The sequence below is a fragment of the Phalacrocorax aristotelis genome, chromosome 1, assembly GCF_949628215.1.
Source record: "Phalacrocorax aristotelis chromosome 1, bGulAri2.1, whole genome shotgun sequence".
Classification (NCBI taxonomy): Eukaryota; Metazoa; Chordata; class Aves; order Suliformes; family Phalacrocoracidae; genus Phalacrocorax; species Phalacrocorax aristotelis.
The window spans coordinates 182099060-182112302 of NC_134276.1; the positions used below are offsets into that span (position 1 = coordinate 182099060).

At 37.7% G+C, this 13243-nt stretch overlaps 1 protein-coding gene across 2 annotated transcripts in view; it reads right to left on the reverse strand.

Moving 5' to 3' along the window:
• Positions 1–746: 746 nt before the first annotated feature.
• MON2 (MON2 regulator of endosome-to-Golgi trafficking) overlaps positions 747–13243 on the reverse strand; it is a 74046-nt gene continuing 61549 nt past the window's right edge. For both annotated transcript variants that reach the window (XM_075080934.1, XM_075080933.1), the window contains 5 exons: positions 6621–6681; positions 5184–5307; positions 4157–4364; positions 3306–3388; positions 747–1422 (listed from right to left, as the gene is read on the reverse strand). In XM_075080934.1, coding sequence (XP_074937035.1) covers positions 1259–1422; positions 3306–3388; positions 4157–4364; positions 5184–5307; positions 6621–6681 — 640 coding nt within the window. In that variant the 3' untranslated portion in view covers positions 747–1258. The remainder of the gene's footprint in view (positions 1423–3305; positions 3389–4156; positions 4365–5183; positions 5308–6620; positions 6682–13243) is intronic.

The following is a 13243-nucleotide window of genomic DNA, read 5'->3' on the forward strand; positions in this document are numbered from 1 at the left end:
ACTATTAAAAGTGTTTTGCTTCGATTGTGTATTATGTGAAACAAATTCACATTTACTTAATGACAAATTTTACTGCACATCTAAATGTGTAACTATCTTCAAAAATACACTTCTCATGGTTTTATATCAGACACGGTTTATAATTAAAAGATTAGAACAATTTGTTTGGGTTGATTACAAATTACAAAACAAAGCACTTAAAATTACTGAACAGAATATTACAGCCAAGTATTTCCAGTATTTGAAATCACCTTTCTTGGGTCATGATTCAAAGACTGTGATACCTGCCAAGAAGGTCAAAAAAGGCTAACAACCCTCAAATATGTGGTGGTGGTTTTTTTAAAGCAAGGCTGCATCTACGAAAATGGACAGAGTTGAGTAGAACAAACGTCTCAAAACAGATATATTATGAAGTGAGGTATGGTAGTGCTGAAGTGCTACAGTGGATTTCTGCATATTCAAACTTATTTCAGGTCAACTGCTTTCAAGTTTGACATCAGCAGACTACTGACTGCTTGCTGCAAACTTTTGTCATATGACCCTTTCTTAGATGTCCAATGGCCACAGAGAAGATACATTCAATTAAGCAAAAACTAAAGTGAGCAGATATGAATGGGCATATCTGGCAATTTAGAAGGCAAACTGTAAGTAAAAATGCAAGCATACAACTTATTCATAATAAATACATTTTCAAGCATTTAACATTATCAATATTTTAAAAAGAATTTAAATAATAAATGCAACTATTTTATACAGAACTGTACCATTTATTATACACACAAGTATATCAGTTCCCTTTGTTTACAAAGGCTGGTTACAGATATATGGAATGTTACAGTACCATCTTGCATAAAATTTTAGTACAATTCGTACTTCCAAAAAAGGGTGCAAAACACCAGCCTAATAAATCTGACTGAATTGAAATATTTTTAATTACATCATTAACACATACACAACAAGCTGTACATAAGCCCACTTTTCAATCACCACTTCAAGATACTGTAGCAAGTACATTAGATTATAAATGATTCCAACTATTCTGTTAAATTTATCAAAGGTTTGCACTGCTACTCACTCTGGAACCTTTGAGTTATAACCTGTATTCTTGAATTACTGAGCTCTTGTTAGTACAGTTAAAAGGCAGTCAGCACTTGTTGCCAAAGTACTAGTCACAAGAGATTTCCTCAGAGAAACTTCACCTGGGAACAAACATTTTGGGATACTTTTTTCCTTCAAAAATAAAAAAAGTTTTTTGGGGTCAAGACTCTCCGTTCTGTACCTTGGATGCTGGTGGATGCATGAAGTCCTTGAAGGGCACCAGTGCCTCTTTCAGAGCAGAGCACACTTCCGAGGATGAGCAGGTGATACATTCTACTAAAGTCGGGTACAAGGCAATAACCTGCGCCCATGTGTTGGCATCAACTGCAAGGAAGAACAGAACAGATTGACGCACTTACTACCGTCCAAATTCTTACAACAGATTTTTTTCAATAAATATGTATAATATATAAAAATATGTATTAATAAGGGCACATTCAGGTGCCTAAACATAGGTACCTTAGTGCTATATAGACACTACAGCATCTGTACAGGGCTCTCGGATACAGTGTATTTGCAGGAGAACCGTACTCCTTTTTGCCGCAGCAGCTGGAAGCCAGATGGGATATGCATAAAATGGTGCTACACACCTGTGTTTCTACAGATGACTCATTCACTGTGTTTTCTGGATGAAGAACTGACAAACTGAAGATACTACTTTTATTAAATCCATAACACAGATACATTTCCTGCCTGCTTTTCTCAGCTATTGACAGAAAATTGAATTGGACGCAGATTTCACTTTTGGAAATCTGTCAGCAATGAGGCCTTCTATTAATTTCAAATCATTCCAGACTACAAAAGCTATAGAAAGCAGAGGGAGAAACACTGGACCAAGACACAAAAATACCCATGGTAAAGTTTGTTAGTCCAACAAGTGAAATTAAATGAATCTTATTTATTATGTTACTTCCTTGTTTATCTCTGGTTTACCTCTGGTTTCAAAAAGAGAACAAAACCCTGATTTCAGACAATAGTAATATTTTTCTTAAAGAAATAAAATTATTAAAAGCTAGAAGAAGCAGGAGTAAAGTGGCTCCAATTCATCCAGTAGTTCTCTTCATAAGCAAGTATGTGGAAGGCTTGGCAATCACTGCGGTATATGGACCAGGTGAAGAATTTCTCTCATTGCATGAAGAGGGACATGGGGAACAGCCCAGCTGAGTTGGCTACTCTACCCCTCCAAGAGAAAGGCCCACCAAAGCAGCACTTCAGTTGCCTTCAGGGGTCACCAAAAGGCTTTATGTACCCTGGCATAGTTCTGCCCTCAGTATTGGAAACCACATTATCAAAAATGTGGCTGCTCACCGATGCTGCAAGTGAGGTGCTGCCTCTTTCAGGAAACCCACCTGCCTGTGTTTCTCTGGAAAAGCTGGTTTGTTTGCTTGTTTCAAGACTGAAAAGGTGTTTTTTTTTGTTCCTCATAATATCAAAACCAGGGCGGTAGAGGGAAATGTCGTATATGCAATTCTGTCAAGAGCTGCAGAGTCCCATACAGCTGTTTTAACTATGACTCCAAAGTTTTGGGAACTCTCGATGCCTACAGTAGGTGTAGCTTACAGGAGGAACAAGACGCATGATTATCAATGAAGTTGAGGTCTTCCATTTTAACTGAGCCCTTTAAATACACCTGTCAACTACTTCCTTGGGCAACAATGAGCTAAGACTTTCTCACTACAGGGGACAGGAGGTACCAGAGCAGAAAGGAAGGGAGAGCAAGACCGCAAGTTTAAGTATCTAACAGCCTGCCCACTCGTTTAACTTGTACACCCCTTTAATTGCAGAGTGCACCTACATGTACGTGATCCCTAGCAACCTATAAAGGCATCATGAGAAGAAAAAGGATCTGGCAAGACCACATATATTTAAGAACTCTATTAACATTTTACGGAAGGTTTTTTGTTTGTCTTTAGAAGACACCAAGCTCTATCTAATAAAAGACACCATAAATTGAAGTTTTTTGTTTTATTAAACATATCTTAGGACCTTATGATTTTAGGTATACTGGAAAAAACTTTGTGGGTTGGTTTTGGTTTTTTTTTCAGTCTATCTGCCACCTACATATACACAGAATTACAAAACACTGAACGTTACAGATTACACTTTTCTTTCAAAGTGTGAAAATTACTGCAGGAAAGAATAAATCTCTCTTTGTGGCAGATATAATGTTATCTTGTTTAGAGCCATGTTGCTTAACAAAAACTTACCATTTTCAGGTTGAGTTTTTTTAAGTGAATCTATGAGAGTACTGACAGCTTTTAAAACAAATATGATTTCTGTTACTTGTTGCCTACAAAGGGAAAAATGCAAACAGTCAACTCATTTTTGTCTCAAGAATATAGGTTTTCTTTGAAACATACACAACATGAAAAAAAAAAGCCCATGTAATGGAAACAGCTGCAGTGAAGCCTATTTAGAGATTAAGGTTATCATTTGTCTTTAACTTTCCCACCATCGTTGCTGTTGTCTCAGCTAGGATAGCTTTAAATTTGATACTGGAAACAGTAACAGCATACGCATCTCGTGGTACATGATTAACTGTAACATGAAAATAATCAATTTCATCATTCATGATCAAAACCTTCAAAAGTTAAGTGAAATTTAAATAAGTTCCCATTTTAAAGAATTGCCTGGTGCTTTGGACAATTTTTGTGTTTCAAGAACAATTACTTCAGTAATGACTCACAATGCTGCTGTTTGGCTATTTTATTTCGAGGAGACTCTCCATCTCTCCATTTACAAACTATATATAGCTCTCTTGGGAATAAAGAGAAATTGGGTTTCAGAAATATTATGTTACAGATATCAGAAACATTGTTTCAGTAACTGAAAATGTTAGTTACTAAATCACATTCCTATTGTCTACGTAACAGCACTGAATACGACCATTTAAAGCTTTTTCATCAAAAAAAAGATATAATGCCTTCCCTACCAACAGCTCCCTGGCTTTAAATTTCACCCCACCCAAGACTTTTTTTAATGAGTGATATTTTGAATGCAACCTTCTTCTCATAAGGTACTGGTAACACCTTTAATTTCCTAAAGACGAGGTACATACCGTGGAAGAGGACATTTGCCACTCAGTCTCTCATCTTCTATGTAGCGATGCAACACATCCTGCGACCTTTTCAAGAGCACAGAAAGTGCCATTCTAGAGATGTAGCCTTCCTGAGGAGTTGTGACTTTATTACTGAATGAAAACTGGAGCAACGTTTCAAAACACACCTTAGAGAACTCCTCTCTCATTCGAATATCTATTTCGGCTTCTGTCAAAGTGAAATGTCATATTTAATTGTGCAGCATGCATGCCAATACACTAAACGTTGCATTTCAATCGGTTTGTTGTATTTTGCAAAAAGGTTGTTGCTCTGCTAGTATTAAAAAGATTAACAGTGATATGAACAAATATTAAGAATACATTCTAAGAAAAGGTGACTGTGCAATAATCACAACAGTGCCAAAAAAAGAAGATAAAACACACAACACGATCAGTAACGTGCTACCTACTTGATACTGCTTTAATAGTAAAATCTATGAAATGAATTTAAAAAAACCCAGCAACCCCAGTTCTACATCGTAAATACTAATATTTGGTACCGTACAATCCAAATATTTTCCTCTGTAATGGCTTACATCCATTTTTTCATCTTTCCCAAAAAACTATAAATGTTTTTTCTTAAAGCAGAAAAGGTATCTGGTTAGGTACACCATATAGTTACGCTAAGGTCACTTCGTTTTTAAGAACAGGATAATATGTCTGTCTTACAATTGTCTGAAATTATTGTTAGAACTATTTCAGCTGGCACAGTGCAAATGAAACTATGTAGAAAGTATGAAGAAACACAAGTACAGTATTATTTATGATACTGACCAAGAAGTAAGGAAATAATTTTTTTAAAATTGCAGGGAATGCTCGGCAACTTCCATAAAATAAAATATAGTTTATAAAAACAAGCTGGAAATCAAACAGTTTATAACTGAATACAAGCCCGGGAACTTCAAGTCTTTATCAGAGTAAGTGCTCACAACTTTTCATTACTTTCTAGTAGATTTAAACACTATCTTTTGTCATTCAGGTACCATACCTGTAAAGGAGGATGACTGAGAGTGTATTGAGCCTTTATTGAGCATAGTCATTATTTGACCGACAAATTCCTTAGGAATGAAATTAGCATATGGCAGTATCTCTGTGCTGATAAGCTGCACCACCTAAAATGAATTAAATATATTTATATTGGTTTTCTGAATATTAAAGTTGTAATTCTAGTATGAAGAAGACAGAAACATTAAACAAGAGAGACGTGCCTAATGGAACTGCATAAAATCTTGCAATGGTAGCTTTTAAAATTTGCAGATGTGTCCAAAAATTGTAGTCTTGCGTGTGACATTAAACTTGAAATAATAAACTTTTTTCCCCCCACTTTTGTGAGAGTTTCTGAAGCAGTCATCACTCAGATTTCCACTGACATTTGAAGTAAATCCTTCAAATTGAATTCATGGTTTTGAAAAAAGAGTATCTAACATTAGGGATCTCGATCTCCCTCCACCCCATTCAATATCCTCACTATGACACTAACACGTATATCGCAGGCTTACAACATGACATCTGCAAAGCAGAACAAGTGAGTTAATTAAACAAGCTTAAGGCAATGCACATTAACTGAAATGCTTTCTATCTGTGGTCTCCATGCTCCCATTCAGGAACAAAGCGGGTTTAGTTCTCCATAAATTAATGCATTAGATCTCAGACTTCTGCTCGCTGCAGACAGAACCGCTCCCGCTTTTCATCCAGAAATCCTTGTGTCCCAGCTGCCACTCTGGAGAGATGACAGGCGATCAAACCCACAGATACTGCCATGTCTTCTCTGCAACTTTTTCCTTTGTACACCTAATTCCTGGTCTGCCACATCTCTTTGTCCTGGACTGAAAGGGGACCAGACCCTCTTCATTCCAAGTATCATCATCTCTTAATTTTCTTTGGCCTTATCCAACCAAACACGATCTCTTTTACAATTACAGCGGTCTCTGTACTGCACAAACAAGACATCATTTCTTCATTTATGCACAAGCTTTTCAGTATTGAGAACACATCTGGAGGGCAACAGTGTCCTTGCTGACTGAATGTCCCCCCTCTACAGAGAAAGCACTCACTTCAGGTTTAATTGTCAGCTTCCTCCATGGTTTACAATTACCTGTGTAATTGCTCGGCAATGACACAATGAGTAAGAATCAGATAATGGGTTAGAGGCAGAAACACATTCTGATTTAGCCACTCCACGCTGTTTTGAACTTGAGTGGACAAGAAGCACTTTTCGGCATGCCGCTTCCCACTTTTTACGTAACTATGAAGCAGCCGAATTCTGAGCCTATGAATTTCCTGTATTGTTTTCAAAAAGGAAAACAGTATCACAGAAAAAGTAATGAATAGGTAACTCTTCAAAAAATTATTTCAAAACTAAATGCGATCTGTGAATGTCACTGTCTCGTTATGCTCAACAGTATATATGCTATTGTCTCCTTACCTCAACATCAATACTCTCATTCTTCTGAAATTCTTGAATTGAGAGATTATCAGGAGGTGTACTAAAAATAAACATACTACATTAACATTTTTAAATTCACAACGTGGAACAAAATCAGTATGGGAAAATGCATTACATTTAAAGTTACTACATGCATCGAGTTGGTACTATTATCTGGTAACGATTAACATTTTAGAAGAAAATCTTAGGAATAATGATTATTAAAATTATTCAAAGCAAAAAAAGTAGTAAAACTCTAAAATTGAAGAGTTACAGCTGATGGACCTGATTAAGAACTTGCATCACCAACACCATTTTTCATCTGCATCTCAAAGTAATCTCTCCTGTCCTATATGCGCAAAAGCCACAATATCTGTTTAGGTGAGTCTGAAGTTATCATCAGGGGATGGCAGTTTATTACATTTTGCTTTTTCTCCCACTTTGCAAGATAAACAACTTTTGATTTTCAGCAGTGTATCCGCAGAAAGGCTTAATTTTACATTTTCTTCTGCATTAATGAAACATACTTTTCACCAATTAGACACTACTTTATCTTTTTCCATGATAACTGAAATGGTACATTTGCTCTCATTCTTAATTTTGTGAAGAGACAAGCGCATTTTACAAACATTAATTTTGAAGAAATTCAGAACTTTCTGCAGTTCTTCCATCATATATAAAAATTTATTTACAGATGACATGTCCAGAAGTGATTCAACCATAAAAATCACCCAGAACTTTACAAGGTCCTACCTCACCTGCTTGTAAATTTTGAAATCTTCTATCATTTGGTAGGAAATTTTATGCCAAACATCAATCATGCAGTTTTCTCTGGTGAAGTTTTATCTCATTTACTGAGTCTTTCCTTGTACTTACTGAATTGCCTGTTCAGTGAATTCAAATTCCTTTCCTTTGCTGGATTATGCTTCTGCTGAGTTATTGGACCAAGTTCCTCAGCAGGACAGAAAGAGTAAAAGCTGCCTACTTAGACAGCAATCAACTACTTCAGCTGGTGTGCCTACATCAGTGTTTTAGTTTGGCTCAGGTGTGGGCTTTTCAAGCTAAACTTTTAGACATCCCTATTTATAAACCTCAGTTCATGTCTGGTCTTAGACATAGACCTCGATTCATTTTTGATGAAACTAGACCAAAAAATGTACTCCAAGCTCTCGTAGATGCTTGCATGATAGGAAGCCAGACTAGAGCAACTCTGAAAGAAAACACCTGAAGTGAGCACTCTGCGGGTGATGGGTCCTCATCATGAAATGTTTTGCTTTACAGACTGCTTCTACTGCACTTTGGGGGCGGGAATCAAAGAAAGTACTTCACACAATAGATAAACTCTGAAATGCCTTGCTTATAACCCCATAATCATAGGATTGCCTGCTAAAATCTACACAGATTCAACATACAGTTAGCAAAATTATTAGAAGAAAAATGGATTGGGAGTCAATGACAACCTGTGGTACAAGAACTTTCTGAGCTACGTAAACTGGGAGGCTGAAGGAGCGTGTCATGAAAATATCACTATGTGGTCACCTTGCGCTCTTCCTTAGGTATCCTAGTAATCCAACAGAAACAGCACACAGGTAAAGATATGTGTCTGTTCTGACCTAGTTACACTGTTCTCATTTTTCTGACATAAAGCAGAAATTGGAATCCTCATGCTTATGTCTCTCTGAAATTTAAAGACAGTTGCAAAACCCACTGGGTTGCAGGTTCAGTTTCTCCATAGTGTCTGATTTGCACTGAAGGTAACATGTTTTAGAGCTAATGGGATAACCAGGATCATTAACAACAAAAATCAGAGACAAGGCGCTATATAAGGTCAATATAATTGCCTATATTAAAGTCTCCCCCTTTCCCAAAATTTTACTTTTTCTCTTTTTAAAATAACTATGTAACATCCTCATGTGGAGAAACAGTTTGGAAATTCGACCACTTGAAAGGAATGGTTAGAAATACTGGAATTAAGATTGCCTGTGGTACCTCAACTTGCTGCTGTTGTGTATGCCTGTGTCTTCTGATGCATCTTAAATTACACGATGTTTTTTATTTTTTTTTTTTTGCTCCAGAGAAACCATCTGATTAAGTACACAGGATGGTCACTACTGAGAAGGAAAACGATAGGGTCAATCTGCCACAACACTCCCTGCCTAATTTATGGCAAAATAGGCAGATGCAGGGAAAAGAGCGCTCTGGACTAAACAAAGAACCAAGCTGTTCTGTAAGCAGAGGAATCGGTGCAGTATTGTAGTGAGATGCAGACTGGGATCCTTTGGCTTATTTCCAAACTCCCAACCCAGCCCCCAGCTTTTCCTCCACCCCATGTCCCTCCCCAGGAAACAACAGACATGCGGAGGGCAGCTCAGAGCTAAGTACGCGCTCACTGGCTAGGCAGCTGCTAAATACACGATTGTGGACCTGTTCCAGCCTTGTCCTCGTAAGGGGACTCATCTGGGCCTGTCTTCTCCATCCCACTGCGAATTTTAGTGAAAGGTTTAAGAACTTTGCAGGCTTCTAAATCTCATTCAAATCTGGCCAGTTTACCTAACAGGTTCCCCCCCTTCCCAGTGCTGACCAAGTCAAGTAAGATTTTTCCAAGATAGGCTTCCCCCTCCCCCTCCATCTTCTGGGTGCTTAGTGTGAGACACCTGAAGTTCAGTCTGAACGCCTACAGCTAATTTTCAGTTTTGACAGTTATGACAGTATGTACCAATACTCCTGCTTGAAAAATAAATATATCTCCCCTCTTCAAAGGGACTTTATAACTTCACTGCTATCTGTGAAACACTCAAGTGTTGTGTCTGACTAGGAAAAAAAAAAACACAACAAAGAAAATATGAAATACTGTATTTATCTCTGTTTTGTGTGTTAGGCAGTCAGGAAGTTTGGAAACAAAGAATAAAATAAAATATTAAATAGCTGTTCAGTCAGTACCTTTTGTAACATATAAAGTAGTTAACTATGCAAACCTTTAAATAGTAATGTAACCTATTATGATGCATACAAATGCAGGTCATGTTGAAATACATAGGAAGCTTTCATTCTGACACTTCCTAATTTACGACTGACTGACCTTCTGAGCTGAGCCTCAAAGAGGTGTTAAAACCTTTCTGTCCAGTCACCCATACCTGATCTGCCGTATATGCTACAGAGTATGCTACGTACTTGTTCATGTAGCAGATTACTCCAAGTAAATAGATTTTTGTACGTAATGTGTTTGTATGAAACATCTATCTAGGGGCCAAAAGCTTTGCTGGTCTGATGCAATACGGCCAAGCTGTACCGAAGGGTCACGAGCCAGGGAGGGTAAGAGGCCGTGCGATGCAGACTGTTGCTGTGTGCAGGCTCTCCTAGGCGCAGAGCTCCCAGCCGCTGCCCACTGTCTAGGGAGGGTTTTGGAGCATAACAACAAAGAGCTAACAGCCACCCAGAGCCCTGCTGCGCACAGCAGCACTACGCTCTGAAGCATCTTTTTGGAGAGTATTGATTTAATTCCCTCATGTGAACACAGACTTCTGGTCTAGTAAATTATATATATACACACACGTTTGTTGAATTTTATTTTATATAATGGCTTGACATGCTTCCATGAAAGCCTCTGGGAAAGAAGAATGTTATGAAATAATAAACAGACCAGGCTCTTACTAGAAGACCATTTTGGGTAAATTAAGTTACATGAAATGTATTAATTTTTAAATGTCATTTTGATTTATAATAAAAATCAAGATTATTGAGCCTCCTCAGCTGCAGCTTGCTTTAAAAAAAAAAAGGAAAAAAAAAACCAGCTGAAGCTTATTGCTTGGAAGCTGTTAATTCTCTATGACAGTGGCATTTTTGTTTTCTATTTACCTGGGCTCTTTTGGTTATATTTGAAATTTTCTGATGTACAAAGCTGCAGAGACCATTTCTGCTGTGCTTTCTACTTTTTAAACATCAGTGAGTATCTCCTCTCATTCAGCCCCGTAGCTGGCCTGAAAGCCTGTTCCTGTCCAAAAGACGGAGGGAAGACCATGCAGAGGAGGTTCACTATTTTAAACACAGAGATTCACAGAGCTTTAATTTAAGGCTAAATCTAACCACAGTGACCTCTTGCCTAACCAATGCCAACTCAGTTTCACTGGTGGAAGCAATATTAGGCTATCTACACATGCAATTTCTAGGAGCACACCGATTAGAAGAAATACGAGTTAGATTAGAAAAATGTTTAAAATGTTGATTAAAAATGTAGAACATCAGTGAAATAGAGTGTTATCTTTCTACTCTATCCATTGCCAGGTAGAGACTGGGAGAATGTGCATACAAAAACGAGACACTATGCACTGGGATACTGAAATGAACAAAGCTGAAGGGAAAGACTAGACAAACCTGTATGCGGTGTTGCTCGGAGGACTGACTGCAATAAGACATTTCCAAGTTTTACAGAGATGCAGATATTTCATATTTAGAACCATCCCAGCAGTGCTAAGTCATCTTTAAAGAATAAGGGTCTGAAGAGCAGGTACAAAAGGAAGATATTTACCTAGCTTTGCCTGAAGCCTGGACAGATAATAGCATGGAACATATAGAACATTAAGTAGTGGAAAGTGTGGAGTATGAAAAGGTATACAAGAATGAAGGAAGAAAAGTAAGTTTCTTTGTGACAAAACATTTCAGTTTCCTTGAAGCAGAGTGCTTATGAAAAATTACAGAATGCCAGCATAAGAAAGTAAATTTTCAGTTCTAACTGCATTCAGGTCTAACTGAATATATCTAACTGTATTCCTCTCACAAGGGGTGACACGTTGGAAAATGGTAAAGATCCAGATAATGCAGTAATGCTGTTACTCTGTCTCACCGATAGCCTCCTGGGGTGTCTCTGAATTGCATTTTCCAAATTCTTTGTGCTCCAGAACCATTTCAATCCATGCTGGTCTTCAGCAGTACAGCCAGACTTGTACACTTCCGCACCTGGCTTCATTACCCCCTGTCCTGCATGGCCTATTTGCAAGCCGGAAAGCCACCAGGGATGACTGACTGACAGTTGCAGTAAGCCACAGTTATAGTCAGCAGGGTCACTAAAACCAAGTCAAATTTATGTGTCACTAATCTAACTAAGAGCACAGGGTCTCTCATCTGCTCACCTGTGGCTTGGTTAATTGATTGTGGTGATACAGACGAAAATCCAAATACTACCAAAAGTTTTAAGAAACACAATTCATTGCTAATATAAATAAATCAGGGAACACACTGAAAACCGGCTTCTATACCACCTACCTGGCCTAAAATAAAGGACCAACACGGACAGTTGGAAAGGGAATTACATTCTCATTGCCTTCTACAATCTGAGGGTTGACACGTACCTCAACTCAGTGATAAATTTTAGCTGTTACTTTCAAAACAGTGAATAGATTCTCCCAAATTACTCTAGAATAAGACACCACTATGATTAACATATATTTTCTATTAGAACTATTGCTAACAAAAAAAAAAAATTGAAAGAACACAGTAAATTAGAAAATTCTTAATTCAATTGACTTAGAAATGGAACAGCTACAAATACAAGAGACTGACTATACTGCAGTTGCAACCCATGAAAAGACCCAATTTAGAAAATTCTAACACAGAAGGGACAGGTTGCCCTATTTGCCAAGGATAGTTTCACAGCATCTTGCACAGAAGTGCAGAAGGACTTAACCAAAGGAAATCAGAAGAGAATTACCTCGACGTGGGGAACTTCCACAGCTATCTCTAGAGCCCTCCTTGCATCACAGCCAGAGAGGCACACTTCAGGAGTATTGTGAGGAGGAGGAGGAAGAGGAGGAGGAGGAAGAGGATGAAGAAAAGGAGAAATGACTGCTATTACTAATTGTCCTGACTACTGGCATGAGGCAGATGTACTCCCATCTTAGCTTTAACTATTTTTAGGACCACAAGGCTCAGGCCGATAGAGGGAACAGAAAGGCTATCCATCCTAAAGCTACTAAGGGATAGAGCTCTGACTGTAAGGAGAACGATGCACTTGGGGAGACAAACTGCTATTTATAAAAAGATTATCATTAGGGGGCAAAAAAACCCCAACCCCAAACCAGACATTCAATAGCCATACAACGTACAACTATATAAGCAAAAAATCACCTACTCATAAAAGCTGGGAAAGAGTAATGATAATGGCTATTAATTATCATATCAGGGCATATGGTACTGAACCATATGCCCTATATATATATATATATATATATATACACTGAACCATAGCCATATGGTTCTATAAACCACCAGCCTATTTTTAGTATTTTAAATTCTTTTGAACCTTCAAGCTTCTAAGTAAGAGAACAGAAAAGTTTCATATTATTTTTCTGAGAACATCTTTAATTCTGATGAAAATGCTGATCTCTAAATCACGTTTCGTATGTAAAATTAAAGAATACACTCTGGCCTCTAAAGAGGCAAAACCAGACTTCAGTGAAGGCAGACAAGTTTTAGGGTATCATAAACATCCACATAAGTACTGTTTTTCCTTTACCTCCAGAGAATATTTGCCCATGTAAGACAGCTGGCAAAAGCTATTAAAATTCACGCCAACAGTGATTGTTTCTAGCAAGCAACATGCTAAGATGGAATTTCTATGGTTGGACCAA